Source organism: Rhinatrema bivittatum, chromosome 1 (genome assembly GCF_901001135.1).
Source record: "Rhinatrema bivittatum chromosome 1, aRhiBiv1.1, whole genome shotgun sequence".
Lineage (NCBI taxonomy): Eukaryota > Metazoa > Chordata > Amphibia > Gymnophiona > Rhinatrematidae > Rhinatrema > Rhinatrema bivittatum.
Window position 1 is genome coordinate 648635722 of NC_042615.1, and position 15860 is coordinate 648651581.

Genomic DNA, 15860 nt, shown 5'->3' on the forward strand with positions numbered 1-15860 from the left:
TTTAACAGATCATGAACAGAGAAACTAAAACTGGTTCAGTACTATAATTAGCACGGAAACTACTGATTAGGATGAAGGATAGCTTGATCTTGCAAATAATCCTTCAATTGCCTATAAACTACTCTAATAATTTCTCCAGGGAAGGCTTCAAAACTTCAGAGCAAAAAAAAAAAACAAAAACGTTCCCTTCTTTTTAAATGGGAACATCACCTGTAGCATTGGGCCATATATAGCTTCCTTCTAGAGCTTGGAAAGAGTCTCATATATATAGAAATGTACTGAGAATTTAGACTATTTCTATATCTTTCTACATATTTTCCTGATCTCCAACTGCATCACTTGGTACTTTACAATTTTTTCCACATATACGACAGAAGAGTCACTTCAGATACAGAGTAGTAAATGAAAAACGGGTTTGCTAATATGTCTGTAGGTATGGGGATGTTCCAAATGACCACAACAATCCTTCTCTGCAATTCAGTCAGATTTTGATCCCATGTTTCTCTGGAACCACAATGTTCGATTGTTTACATGGCTTCTAATGTACTAGTCAAGCTGCTCTAGTGCGCCTTTTTGAATACAGACCTTCTGACTTCAGCATGTCACAACCAGTCATGAGATGGGAAACCAGTTCCAGTTCTGGGCTACAGAATCTGCATTTGGGGAATTTTTTTTCCAGTTTTTCACTATACAGGCTGTAAACCAACTTGAGTATAGTCCACTGTCCTATGGTCTCATATTTAGTATTAAGGGTACTTCTCTTTAGGGATTTATAAGTTGGATTTTGCTCTAAATGTATTTTAACTATGTGTGTGTGTGCATTCTTGCTACTTTTTTTTTTCATTTTGCTCATTCAAACTCTTTAGAAAGATTTTCTATTTCACATATTCTGTTCCTTCTTTCCCTATTTGTGCTGATGAGCAGAGTGCCAGTTATGGAAAGGAGGAAGGCTCCACCTAGACAATCTGCTGGCAGCCCCCATGGCCTCTAATTCACTGACATGAGAAGACTTAACCATGCTTACAGACTCCACAGAGCCCCATATTCCACCAGAGATTATTACCATGTACTAGTCACACAAGATATTAAATACAGGACATTATGCTCCTCATTGTTTAGATGAAAATATGTAAAGTCATATTTCCACCATGTGCAGAGAAAGAAAAGTGTCAGATGTAAATACAACCTAGTACAAGCACAACTGCAACTTACTGGAAAGGAAACTCCCCCTGTTTCCAGGTCTATGAAAAACGAGAGAAGTGCAGAAAAGAAGGTTAGATTGCTGTTGTCTATTTTTCTTTGGAGCATTCTTGGCATATTTTTTTCCATTGTGAAGCATTTCACATCCTGTTCAATACCATACAACTGCTTTTCTAAAGCTGAAGTGCATGAGTAGTTATTGATTTACAAGCCTTTAGTAAAGGACCAGACATTACTTACAGCCTGCAATTCAGGGAACATTTTCTTCAGAGAGAAGTATTCCATAAACGTAGCAAATCCTTCGTTAAGCCAAAGATCATTCCACCATTCCATAGTTACCAGATTACCAAACCACTAGGAGAGAGAAAAATAATGCAATGGTAATAGGTTGCTTGTTGATACAAAACCCATAGTACACTTAAACTGGACTTGACTAGGTTGACCCAGCGGCCTACAAATACGGTTTTCTGACACACATCGGGCTTGGTTTAAGTCCAGACCCCAGTCATTAAATCTGCTGAATGTTGATGCAATGTCAAATCACAGCAAATAATAATGGAACTGAATGCAGAGATCACCCTTCTACAGCTGGACAGGATCTGGTGAGGCCACAAATGGAATAAGGTAAATGGGCCCAATATCTTAGATCAGACCTGGAGAAAGTATAGTGAGCTACTAAATTATTTAGAGGAAAAATTAAGACAACTAGAAATGTTTAACAGAGGAGTTTAAGAAAAAGGTAATATGTTTGTGGTTTGTAAATATCTTGAAGGTGAATATGTAGTTCAAAAAACCAAAATGTTTACATCCAGTATTATGCAATGACAAGAGCACACGATCTGAAGCAACAAAAAAGGCTTTTGCTTGTAAAGGGAGAACTATTTTAATGTTAGGGAGACATTCTTGGAATCTACTGCTTGGCAAAGTTAAACATATCTAAGAGAAAACAGAATATGTTTTGGGATGTGCTAGAATATGGTAATATACTGTGTCACTAAGGGCCTCATTTACAGAGCATTTTTCCCCATAGACGCAGAGGGGCTGATGCAATTAAAGTGCGCTGAAAGCTCAGCATCCGTTTTCCTAACGGGCTCCCAGGCACCCCTCCCAGGGGTGCCATGCAATATTTAAATTAGGGGTTGCATTGTCAAGGAGGCCCTAGTGTTGCTTACATGCCCCTAGCACCTCGACAACAGGAACCCACGAGCAGTCATCCATCCGCCAGTTAGGAAACAGACACCAAATTTATCGGTATCCGTTTTCCTAATGAGCGCAAGACAGGGGTTCAGGAAACGGATGCTTGTTACCTGAGCATCCGTTTCCTGAACCTGACCGCTAGCACTGTTTTTGGTTTTTTTGTAAGTTTTTTAAAGATTGTTTTTCTTCCTACTTAATATCGCAATGATATTAAGTGCATCTTAGACGCACATTTTTTTTGCATTCAGAGTGAATAACTAATAGCCTCATTCACATGAATTTGCATGTGATGAGCGCTATTAGTTTCGCCCCGCATTAGACACATCCAACTGCATCGGCCCCAGAATGAGAGAAAAGCTTTTGCAAATCAGGCCCTAAAATACAGGCAACTTTTTAAACTGTATGAACCTGATAGACAAAAGTTAGTTTGCAGTTTGAAAGGCCACATAGGCTATGTATAATTCTATTCACAGTTTCCAAGTTCTGTTACTAATCATTCTCAGTCCAATAATAGAAATCAATTCATTACCATAAAAGAAAATTTTAGTGTGTAAGTTTATGGAGATTAAAGGAGGACCACCAGTGATTCAGATGCATTGTATGGCCAGTTACAACAGGCAGCCAGCCAACAGCAGCCCAAATTGGTACATGAGTGAGAGAAGTTCTGCCCAAAACAGGAAAGATTAATCTGCTCCGGCTAGTCTCGGGCACAACAGCAAATATGGTCTGGAGGAGAGAATTCCCTCTTCAGTTTCAAGGTATAATCCTTGAACTTGAAAACTGAATAAGGAATACAATACACTTGGCTGCAATTTTTTTTTTTTTTTTAGGATGGTACTGCAAAAGTACAGTATATAATTGGCTTTCGATGATGCTGTACTTGTAACATAACAGTTGCAACATATGGATCAACAATCCTGCAGTGACATCAGATTCACAATACTAGCTATCACAAGAGTAATGGAATCCTTTACATTTACAGGAACCATATTAAAAAAATATAAAAAGATGATTTTTAACAGATGCTCTAAAATCCCAACCTTATTATAAGTAATTACAGTATTCCTAAACTATAGTATTTTAACAAAAATAGTGTAGAGGCCAGGACAATCATTCCAGACATTTTACAAACCTTTCACCTTATCCCCTCCCCAAAATATAACATTCATCCTCAATATAAAAACGCTTTAATTATGCAATAGAACAAAGACTGTCAAAAAATCCCATACTATTCTGTTATCTCAAGCCTTTTCCTCCTACCCCACTGCCCAGCTATTGTACCATACAGTACAGCTCTTTGGAACCCAAGGCATATGTGGTCTAAGCCCAGCCAGAAGGTGTCATTGCTGGCTCAAGGCTAGGAGCTCCCTCTTCCCCCTCAAGAGGATATGACTTCTCTCACCCATCCTCTCCCTAAAAGTAATTAAAATGAAGCTAAAAAGTGTCATGGAGTAACGTTATTATTATTTTTAATGATGTTGATATTATTAAATGGATTGATGGCTCTTTGTCAAGGTAGGAAGGCCTTGGTCTAAGCTGTATCTAGCAGGGCTCCAATAAAGTTCAACTGAGGTGACAGGCTGAGAGATGGAACTTGGGATAGTTGATGAACACTAGTGTCTCCAGTACCCAGGATGGTTGTGCACATGGACTTGTCAGCCCCCACCTGAGAGATGCTCTTGACCAGCCAATCATCCAGATATGGGAAAACAAACTCGGAGCCTGCATAGGTGTGTGCCGCTACCATGGCCAGGCATTTTGTAAAGACACAGAGCTGATGCTAGCCCAAATAGCATCACGCTATACTAGAAGTGCTGTTTTCCCACCACAAACCTGAGCTTGGGAAGATCTCGATATGAGTGTACACCTCTGAGATCCAGGGAGCATAGCCAGTCTCATTTCTGCAAGAAAGGGATCAGGATGCCCAAGGAAGCCATATTGAACTTTTCTTTTTTGATGAATTTGATCAAAACCCTTAGGTCTAGGATGGGATGGAGTCCCCCTGTTTTCTCTGGTATTAGGAAGTACAAGGAGTAAAATCTCTGCCCCTCTTTTCCTTGGTGGAATGGATTCGACTGCTCTGCTACTAGTACCTCATGATGCGCTACTGGGCCAATCTGGCAGGACATCCAATAAGTTCTTGTCGGACAATGGATAAAACCCTCTCGTCCGATGTTACATTGGGCCACCAGGTCACAAACAAACGCAGCCTTCCCCTGACCACCGCCCCAGATATGGGTGTCTGGGCTATGTTCCTTACGATCCAGTCAAAAACTATTCCCTGGAGTTGAGAGAGGTGCCGACTGGGGTGGCCATGGGATCCCAGATAAGACTGACGGGACCAAGGTGGACGAGGATAGTACTTCCTCAGGCGGAAGGAGGACTTCCTCAGCCCAGACCTCAATGACCTCATGGACGAGGAGGATGGGTCCGGAGTGCTGGCAGAGAGCTGGCAGATCGCATGGTGATCCCAGATTTGGGCCATCGTATCCTTGACTTTATCTCTGAAGAAATTCTCTCCAGTGCATGACATATCAGTGAGTCGCTCCTGCACCTCTGGTCTGAGATCCGAGGCCCGCAGCCATGCAAGATACAAGTCTGTGGACACCGATTCCTGCTGCAGAAACCCTTGATGCAGTCTTGAAAACATTGTAGGCCAAGCAGAACTTGTGTTTTACACACTTCAGGCCTTTATGCACCAGCAACGGGAGTGTGTCTTGCTGCTGCTGAGGCAGTTGCTCGGCAACATCCTGCACCTACTTTCAGATGTCCTGCGTATATTGGCTCATGTAGAGCTGGTTGGCAGCTATGTGGGCAATGAGCATAAGACCCCTGGAACACCTTTCTTCCAAGAGCATCAATCACTCTTTGATCCTTCCCCAGGGGAGCAAAGGAATAAGTCCAAGAATGTTTGGCCTTGAGAGCGATTGGACTATCACCGATTAGTGGGGCAACTAACACTTGTCAAATTAGAGAGCTTTCTGGTAAAGATAATTCCTGTTCACTGGAGGCACTGAGGGGGGTGTTCCCACATCCTTAACAGTAACTCCACAAGGATCTCATGCACTGAGACTACTACAATCTCCATGGGAGACTCCACAAACTAAAGGATATCTAGCATCTTGTGCCTGGTATCCTCTTCAACTGGACAAACCCTGCGAAGGAGAGGGCCTCTAGCAGGGACTTCCTTTGCTCCTCTGGAGAAGATGGATCTGACAGGAGACCATCAGAAGCATCAGAGACCATAGATAAGTCAATCTCCAAAGGGTCATATAGGCCCTCATCCCCACTGTCATCAACCAAGCGCCCAGGGCTCCATCCCTGGCCTTCGCCCAGAAGTGCAGGCACTGATGGAACTGGACAAGGGGATGCAGGCTCCAGTGCCTTTGCCGATCTAGGAAGAGATTCCTTCTCCAAGGAACCAGCAATGCCAACCTGATTGGCAGGAGGCAGTGCCCTGCAAGGCATCAATGCTGCCCAAGGAACAGATGCTGGTTGATTTGGTAACATGCTGATGGACGCATGCAGGGATTCCAGCAGCAGCTCAAGGAGTGACTATGCAGTCTGTGCTGTGACACAGGCCGTGCATCGCTTTGACGGCCAGCTGCACATCTCTCCAGTTCCTCCTCAAATATTGCAGATGCCAAAACAGGTTGGGTTGGAGATGTAACCAGATCCTCTTTGGAACTGAGAGGAGGATCAGTGGATGGCATCGGGACTGATGGAGTCTGTAGCGAATCCCCAGCATCAATGGAGGACTGGCTTTCCTTGCTATGGGGGTCGCTTCGGAGGCATCACAGCAGAAGCTGGTGCATCCCCATTCCTGGCACTGTTCATCAACAAAGACAGATTCCAATGCTTCTTCAACTTTCCTCGATGCTCGGCATGGTCCTTCCCCGGTGCCAAGGTCAAGGATGAGGAACCAGACATCCACAACCTGGAGGAGCCCTTGATGGCAGGTCTCCAGAATCTCTTTCGGCCAACATCCTTGACAGAAACAACGGCCCCGCTGATCTTGTTGGCTCGGTGTCCATTGATGCGGCTCAGAGGTTCCTTGATACTGATACTTACATTGCCAATGGATCAGTCTTCTCCGGCCCAAAGGGGCGCTCCATCTTGTCAAGCCAGATCTTATGTCCCTTCAGGGTCATCCTGGCATACTTACTGCAACCCCTGATGTCATGGAATGCCTCCAGGCAGAGGACACATCTACCATAGAAGTCCATAACAGACATGGTCCTCATGCACCGGGGTATTGCTTAAAACCTGAAGTGGATGTCCTCAAGAAATAAAAGGAACGTAAGATTGAAAATAGATGGTAGTCTATGGCTGGCGGGCACCGAACGCACCACTGTGCCAAGGTATTGACAATGAAAAGAAACTTAGATAAATGATGAAAAACCTATCTAGGATGCTATCAGGAGAAACGGGGGTACCCTGCATCCACCATACCAGACAGCAAAGTAAAAACTGCGAAAAAAAATAGGCCAAAAAAGTTAGCAACGGTAAGGCTCTCACCCAATTGTGAGAAGACAGTCTCCACAGAAAAGAAGAGACTTAAGGTTACCTGCATGGATACATGGTATAAAGCATGCCTCAATGAGGCTCGGTCAAAGCTCTAAAAGGTTTTGACATAAGTTTTCTATGCTGGGCTCCATCCAATGTCACCCATGCTTGTCCTCAGAGAAAAGCATAGTAAAATCAGGCCTGAAGGATGGTTACCAAAAGGTGCCCTGCAGGCCACCTCCTCCCCACACTTCTCATATATCACGCACACACCAGCCCCAAGCACAACCTTACCCCCAACACCTCTTCACAGTACCAAGACATTGCCATACCCCTAAAAACTACTCAAACCTCACAACTCAACACTCTAAAACACATACGCATCCTCACAAGCACATCCCAAACCCTCTTGTACACACATTCAACCCATTTATATTCCTCCATACCCCCCCGCATCCTCATGTATACACTCCTTCATACCCCCCCAATCACACACTCTCCTATCCAGCCATTCACATTCCCCACTCCATTACCCAAACATAATCCCCTATACACATACTCCCCTGCTACAAATCTACTGTGGAAAGTATTCTCAAAGCTTGCTCTCCCTTGGTAATAATTAGTAATAGTACCTGGTGTGCCAGCTCATGAGCTATCACTGCAGTAACAAACCGTTTGTCAAGTATGGAAGATGTTTCATTATCATACAGAAGAGCTGTCTCTCGAAAGGTGATCAAACCCCAATTTTCCATAGCTCCAGCCTGGAAATCAGGAATAGCTACCAAATCTAGAGACAAACCCACAGAGAGAGAGAGACATTTAATCAAATGCAGAAAGGACTGAAAAATTTGTAAAGTCTTTAGACCTTTTTTCACATTAAGTTTTCCCTTAAAAAAAAAAAAAAGTTAGTTGATATTTTGACTACATTATAATACCTCAAAAAAGGAATTGTCTCCTATTGTGGTACAGTTGCATATTTATTTTAAAAAGTTTATATTCCGTTGATCCACAAATCTCAGGAGATAGCAATAAAACACACAATAAGTCATAACAGCAAAACAAGGTACAAAAACAACAGTTGACAAAAAATCTCAAAGCAAATACAAAAATATTGCATAATAAAAGAAAGCAACTTAAGATAAAAAATAAAGAAACCAAAGCACATAACAGCTGTGCAAGGTCTGTCACAAAAGGCCAAGTGAAAAGGTGAGATGAGCAATTTTCTGAAATGGACCAGGTACCTTTCAGTTCTGATCTCCTTGGGGAGGCTGTTTAATTATTGTTTGGGCAGACTGATAAGTTGTTGAATTAGGCGATACTTGAAACATATCAAACAGCAACAAGATAGCAGCATCGCTTACCAGTAACAAGTGTTCTCCAAAGACAGCAGGAGGTCAGTCCTCACACATGGTTGACATCATTCAATGGAGCCAGACATGGAACTTTCAAGCATGCTCTACTGAGCATGTGCAGCTGTAGTTATTTCCCTGCCCCCTAGGCAGAGTCCCTCAGTCTATGATATAACTAATATATGGAGAACTAACTCACAGGGGAGGTGGGTGGGTATCATGAGGACTGACATCCTGCTATCCTCAGAGAACACTTATTACAAGTAAGCAACTCTGCTTTTTCTCCCAAGGACAAGCAGGATGGCAGTCCTCGCATATTGGTGAACCCCTAGCTACAGGCTGCCCAAAACAGGACAAAGCAAGTAAACCCCATAGTGCTGAAGGTACTTTTGTGCATGAAGCAGCAGAACCAAAAAGGGGGCTAGGAGGGAAAACAGTTGGGTTCTACACAAAGAAGCCCACAGAACAGACAGACAAAATTCAATGCACAGCATAGGCACCTAAGGCAGAGGAGTGATGCGAACTTAGGGCAAGCAGCACACTGTGCCTCACAGAAAGTAATGCAGTCAGAGGTTCCCAATAGCAAACCCTGACAAGCACCAACAGGCCTAGATCTTCCTGTAGTACAGGAAAGGGAACAAAAACCCAACCAAGAGAAGATCTCTTGGATGAAGACCGCACAGTTTCCTTCGGTGTCACAAGACAATCGAAAACCTGAGCTGACAAAACCCTTCAAAATGAAAACTGTGGTTAATTAGCATCTGAAGAGCAAGAACAGAATATATTTGCCTACAGGCACCTGATAATTGACTGATAGCCACAACAGAGATAGAAAAATGAGCAAATACTTGGAAGAATAGGAGGCAAAACATCAGGGCCTTCGGCAGACCCTACCTGGTGAACACTAAAAGAAAATTTATGACCCCCCCCCCAGTTAGATGGCATTGAACCAAGATTGCCAAGTAATGGAAGGGGGCTACCCGTCTAACGGGTCGTCACTCTCAGATCCCGAGCATGAGCTGCAATTGAAGTGCACCCTGTTCCAGCACTTCCATTAACAGGCATATCTTCCCACCTAGCAGAATAAGTTCAGGTGAAAAGGAAAAGCATCTTGGCCATCCAAGCGAAGTATGGAAAACCAAAGGCAGAACTCACCCGAATAAGGCCAAAAAACATGGAAAGAATGGTATACTATTGTCTGACGGTACACAGGAAGATATTTCAGTCTATGCCATAACTACTCCTTTACAATATCAGAGAAAAAAACCTCTTAATGTGAGAAAAAGAAATAATATATATATATGCAAAAGATTTCTCACAGGTGATGGGACTTATAAAGGCAAATTCAACTGTGATAATAGCCCTGCAACCATCATAATGCACAAGGTTCCAGTATGTGTCTGGTAACCTATAGGAGCTTTATGCTTCTATGTGCTAATAGATATAATCATCGGTTGTTTAGGGCCTTTTATCTCTCTCTGTTGAACCAAAAAGCTGACCACTAAAATAACTTATTCAGTAGTGATACTTAGCTTGATGGTGTGTGATTGAGTGCTGTAAAAACAGCTCTCTCAAAAAGCAAGATGCCGCGATGGACTTGAATGTGGAAAGGGTTCCTTGCAGGTCTGCGAGCACAATAGAGTGCTGTTTACAGTCCTGTTTCTAGTTCCTTTTCAGGCAAGATTTTAAATCGCACACTGGACGGACACCCGATGCTGCAGGGTTTCGGAGTTCTTCCTTCCTCAGGGGTACAGTATGCTCGTGTGCTGAAGATTTTGAAGATGTGCGGCTTATTCTCAATTGGAAAACCACTACGGTGTGCGGCTTATTCCTGGTTAAAGTCGGTGCGAGGTTTAAAGGAACTTTCCTGTCAGTGCAGGGGTCAGACGCTCTTCTAACCCCTGCACTGTATAGTAGTACAATAGCAGAGTGAGTGCTCTTGCCCGGCAGGCTTTTGGATCCAGTAGGGCACAGAGAATAACCAACAATCAGAAACAAAAAAACACCCTCACTCCCCTGAGAATGGGGAGCAAAAACTCCCCCTTCTTGGGATGGAAAGCAAGGCATCTGAGAGGGAACCCAAAAGGGTCGCCTCTGGAAAACCAACAGCCATATCTCACCTCCCAGAAGGGATGGGAAGCACAGCAAGAGTCTGGGTGTCTCCATCCTGAAAACCTCCTTACTCTGGGAATGAGAGTGTGATAGCTTCACCAATCTCTGAGGTTCAAGAGGTGACAAAGGTCCACCACTGGTGGCCCAGAGTTGGACTGGTAAGGTCCCCATGGTAACTAAGTGAAGGGACACCAGCGAGAAATGAATCAATCACTCCCCGCTGCCACCCCAACACCCCTAGGTCCATTAAGGGAACCCGCAAGGAGGGGTACCAATTCTGGAGAATCAAGGCTCCAGCCTGAGCAAGGAACCTGCAAGGGAATGTGCCATGGAGGCTTCCCCATGAAGGCAATTCAAGTGTAAGCCAAGACGGGAAGGGTCTAAAAGGCCTACCGCTTCCCCATAGGGGGAAGACTCCCAACAATATCACCCTGGTATCCACTCCAATTCTGGAGCAACCAGGAGCACAGTCCTAGCCATGACAGGCCAGCACACTTGCAAGTGTGGAGCATGACATATGCCACCAAGGGGAAACACACACTAGAGGGCAACTAAAACATTAGTGCCTCTGCACCGAATTCCCGCTCTGCAAATGCAATGCCTCGCACTCATGCAGTGATACACTCTCCTGTCAGAGGCAGGAGAGAGTGTACCACCATGTGTTAGAGTCAGTGGTTGTGCCCTGCAAAAAAGAGTCTGTGATGGCACCCTTCTCATTGGGGCCACACAGCACTCCTAGGAGACACACAAGTTATCATGGAAACAAATGTAACAGGGCACTAGGTGATGGCTACAACGCCTTCCATGGCGCCCAGTGATATCATCTGGTGGCGCCATAACACTGGGAGGAGGAGTAGACAACTCCCATTGGTATCAACTGTGCTTGCTGCGTACCAATATCTCAATGAGGCCTTACGGAGTCTTCACAGTCATTGTGATAGTGTGCACAATGCCACTGGAGCCCCGATTGCATCGATCTGTCACTGGGCAGCACTCAGCAGCTTCACCTCAGGGTGCCCATAGCACCGGACGATGCCTGAAGCGGCTAACGGTATGAAGCAGTTTGATAATCGAGGAAGCCCATGGTGCTTGACGGCGCTCATAGTACGTTGCGGTGGCACCCTGTGGCATCTTGCTGCACTCACCATTCCCACCATGGCAATGGCACCTATGGTGCCAACAGCACAGTCTATGCTCGTTCGCGACAGACTGCTCCTATGGCACTGATCAAATATGTCCAGTGCATTGACAGCGCGCAACAGCACCAAAGATGCACGATGGCATCCATGGTGCTTGACAACACCACGGGGCTCAACAGTTTTGATGGCAGACAGCTAATGGCGCCTGACGATGTCAATGATACCACCTTGCTCGATGCCAATAATGATCCGGCGGCACTGATGGTGCCCATGTTGCCTGCAGGTGTTGCTGGTACAGTGGCACCCATTGTGCTTGAAAGCGTTGAAGGCTCCATGGCATGAACTTGTGCAACAGTGCTCAAAATGAGTGGAGAACACTTTGACAACACCCATGGCCGCCCAAAAACAGGGTGCCATGATGGTTAATGGCTTTGACAGCTTCTAAGGCAATCACCTTGACAGGGTCTATGGCCTTAACGGCATCTATGGGGGTCAATGGCCTTGACAGTGCCCCCTGATGTCCAACTGTTCCCATAGTGTTCAAAGGAGTCAATGTGCCCCTAGTGCATGATGACACACATTGCACTCGCTGTTCCCATAGTGTTCGACAGTGTCGGCACCCACTGTGCTCGACGGCATCTTAGGGCGCTCGATGGCATCAGTAACCACAGTGTCCCAAGTCTACGTCACTGGCACTCCATGGCATCCCCGTGCTCAGCGATGGCACTCATAGCACTTGACATCAAAGGTGCTGCCTGGATTCAGTGGTGCCCTTGGCATACGATGCCCATGGTGCAAACAGAATGCCTGTTCCAGATGCTTGAGAGCCCTGGTGCTTGATGGTGCCCACAGCCCTCAACATTGTCAAGGGAGTCTATGGCCAGATGGCATCCCTTGTGCCCCATGTCACCAAAGGTGTCTGTGGTGCTCAAGGTCCCTGCCCAAGGCGCTTAACAGTGTCCATGGCACCCCATGGCCTGATGATGCTTGACCATATCGATGGCAGTCATTGCATCAAACATCACAGATAGGGACTATGATGCTCAATGGCAGCCATGGTGCCAGATGGCATCGAGGGCATCCATTGCACTCAAAGCCATATATGGTATTCGTCGGCATCAAGGGTGTTCGAAAGTATCGACGGCATCCATGGTTTTCCAAGGCACCTTCCGAAGCTTGCTACCCACCGCCCTTGATAGCCCTGCCTCGAGAGCCGTTTCAAAGGTGTCCCGAGTGGCCACGGTGCTCAGTGGTGTTGTGGCACCCTGCTCATCCCCGATGCAGACACATTAATCTATTGGTGCTCTGGCATGGATGTTCACAGGCAACTGATCTTAGGCATGGTACAGGTAATGCAGGAGCAATGTTGATGGCCCAGGCTCATGCTCATCCTCTCTCAAGGAGGCTGCACTGCCAGAACTGACAAGAAGGCAGGGAGTCTATGTCATCCAGGGTACTGGAGGCCCTTGGAGACTAGCTTCTAGGAGCATGGGGAGGTTGAGCTCTCCTAGCCACAGGATCTCTGTTGATGCCCAGCGGTCAAGCATAACATGGAACTCCGGCCTGGGCAAGAACTCTTACGAGTTCCCAGGCCCAGGGGCCTCCATAGTCCACACTCAGACTGCTTACAGCCAGCCCACCAACACCTGACAAAGGAAAAGACTGATTAAGGAGAGGTCACAAAAAATGAGCTGCAAATGCAGCAGCATTTAAGAAAAAAAAAGCAGGCTGCACATCATAAGGCCTGCCTTGCAGCCAGAGAGCTTAAACAAGAGAAAAAAAAAAAAGGGAAACCAAAAATACCATAAAGTAAGGGTATACAAAAGTCTGTTAGAAAAAAAAAGCTGCAGCTCCAGAAAGAAAACCAAAAAAAACCACTCTGTCATAGCAATGAGAAAGCAAAGCTGAATACCGTGACCACAAGGCTATGCGGTGGGGGGGGGGGGGGGGGGGGGGGGGGGGGGAGGAGCGAGACTTGAGGAGCTCTGCCTATGGGGCAGGGAAATAACTACATCTGCATATGCTAAGCAGAGCTTGCTGAAAGCTCTTCATTCTGTGACATCAAAGTTCAGCGACTGGCTCCACTGGATAATGTCACCCAATGTGTGAGGGCTGCCATCCTGCTTGTCCTCTGAGAAGCATAAAGGTGTCTGCTCTGGTTTTTGTCTATTAGTGTGCATGCTATTTGTCATACCACCAGCATGCATACACAAATTATTCTTTGATTCTAAAAAATAGATTTTTTTTTCAATTTAGAATAGTGCATAGATTGAGTATTTATAAGACAAGGTCACAGGATCACAAGTTATCGATTTTTTATTTCTCTGCTTTTTAAGAATTACTGGAAAATTCCAGGATAAAATAAAAGAATAAATGTTCCAGGAAGCCATGCCTGTGAATTACCACCATAAAGATTTTCGTTAGACGCGAGTTTGGTTTTTTTGTATACTTTTTTTAGGAAAGCAATATTTTAAGGATTCTTACACCATGGCACCCTGAACAATGGAGGCCGTGATCTTAAGCTAAGCGACATATGGACACGCAAGATCCACTTAGGTCCATCTGTGCAGGTAGCACACTTACATGTATGCCATTACTCAGAACAAACAGTGATGTTTCACATTGTTATACAGTAAAAATCCCAATATATTGGTTTGCTCAAGGACCAACAGCATGACATCATAAGTTATCTGGCAGCCCAGCGGCAACAAGCATACTGCTGAATGGCAGATCTGGGTTTCATTCCTGGACCCTGCTCTTGATGGTCAAGCCAGCAGGGTCTGGGGATGCTTGCAGACACACACACTGTTTGGCCCAAGAGAGCACGTATGCCGGACTATGGAGGGAAATGTGGACCATTCCTCCCAAAAGGATTGTTGTTGCAACGGTTGGGGTAGATAGCAGTGAACAACAAAAGGAGACATACTAAGGGAAGATACAAATAAACACTCAGGGTGCTACTGCCCTAGCTGGGGTAGGTTCCAATTGAGTGGGGACTAGAAGGAAGCTGCCAAGCCATAAAAAAAAAAAAAAAAAAGGCTCGATGATTAAATGCTACCAAAAAGAATCCAGAGTACAATTCCTGCTTCAGGATTCTTGGGCACATTATGCTGAATGCTGCTCAAGTAGCCCTCACATTCTCTGGGAAGGAGGGTAACCCACATACACCACCACTTAATAGCTGGCTACAGAAAAATATTTAAAATAGCTCTTCAGAAAACTGTATCCATAGAAAGCTGCAGCGGTAATCGGCTTGCAGGGGGATTTGCGAGGTGGATGAAGACTAAGAACACAGTGGAGGCTGTGCATGATGGTTTGCTGGCAAGAGCCAAATGGGAAGGACTATTAAAAAAAAAAAAAAAATCCACTTCTCTGGAGGACAAACCAAATGAAAATATATCTTACCTAATTTCTTAAGTGGATAATCAATTTCAAATTTTTGTTTGTAAAACTCGAGAAGAGTTACTGCTGTTTCCAGAGCATAATGAACTTGGTTTAGCTTCTGTGGCACAGCATAGACAGATACCTAACAGGAACGAAAGGAAACCAACAGTTTAAATGAAACAAATGGGCACAGCAACCTCCCATCCCCCAAACAAAAAAAAAAAGCTAACTCCAGGACAGAAAGAATTCCTATAGAACTCATTATCAGGAAGGGTTTCAATTTCACACAGATCAATTTACTATGCATCGAACAGCTCTACTATTACGTAATATTTCTGTAGCGTTATTAGGGATACACAGTACTGTTCAGACATAAAATAGGCAACCCTGCTCCAGGGAGCCATCCAGTCTAGTTGAGAGATACAAGAACTAATTTCTAGTAATAAAGTATTACAGTAAACATGTTTAGGACTGATCAATGATTTGTTGTGTGACTAGGAGAGAGATTTTAGTATTAACCTGTAAAAAAGAATTGGCTGTTTATTTGGGGGGGGGGGGAATTAGAAATTTATGAATATTTGTATGCAACAATGGTGTACATAAAGGAATCAATAAATACTATGTGGTGGTGTGTTCTCATGTCAATAAGTGAGAGAGAGAAAGAGAGAGAGAGAGAGAGAGAATGTGGAAATGACCAGCATAAAGATTGTACTGAAAGCTGGTGAAGGAGATCAGATCCCAAAAGGGATAGTTGTACAGAGAAGGGTTGGACACAGAGCGCTATACAGATACACATAAAAGACAGTCCCTGACCTATGGAGCTTACAGTCTAGTCAAGGCAAACCTACATGACATTGATAGAGTCTATAGGAAATGCATTTACTAAAAAGAAATAGTTAGGATTCAAAAGCAGCTTCAAAAAAGTTCAGTTTTTCAATTGTATTTTAATACGGCCAGAGAAGGAACATTACAT

The 15860-nt window shown here is 44.6% G+C and overlaps 1 protein-coding gene across 1 annotated transcript in view; it reads right to left on the reverse strand.

Annotated features, from left to right (window-relative positions):
• LNPEP (leucyl and cystinyl aminopeptidase) overlaps positions 1-15860 on the reverse strand; it is a 215028-nt gene that overhangs the window by 118129 nt on the left and 81039 nt on the right. Inside the window, exons 7-9 of the mRNA XM_029572844.1 lie at positions 14909-15029; positions 7536-7690; positions 1441-1554 (exon numbers count right to left, since the gene is read on the reverse strand). Of these exons, the coding sequence (XP_029428704.1) occupies positions 1441-1554; positions 7536-7690; positions 14909-15029 (390 nt within the window). The remainder of the gene's footprint in view (positions 1-1440; positions 1555-7535; positions 7691-14908; positions 15030-15860) is intronic.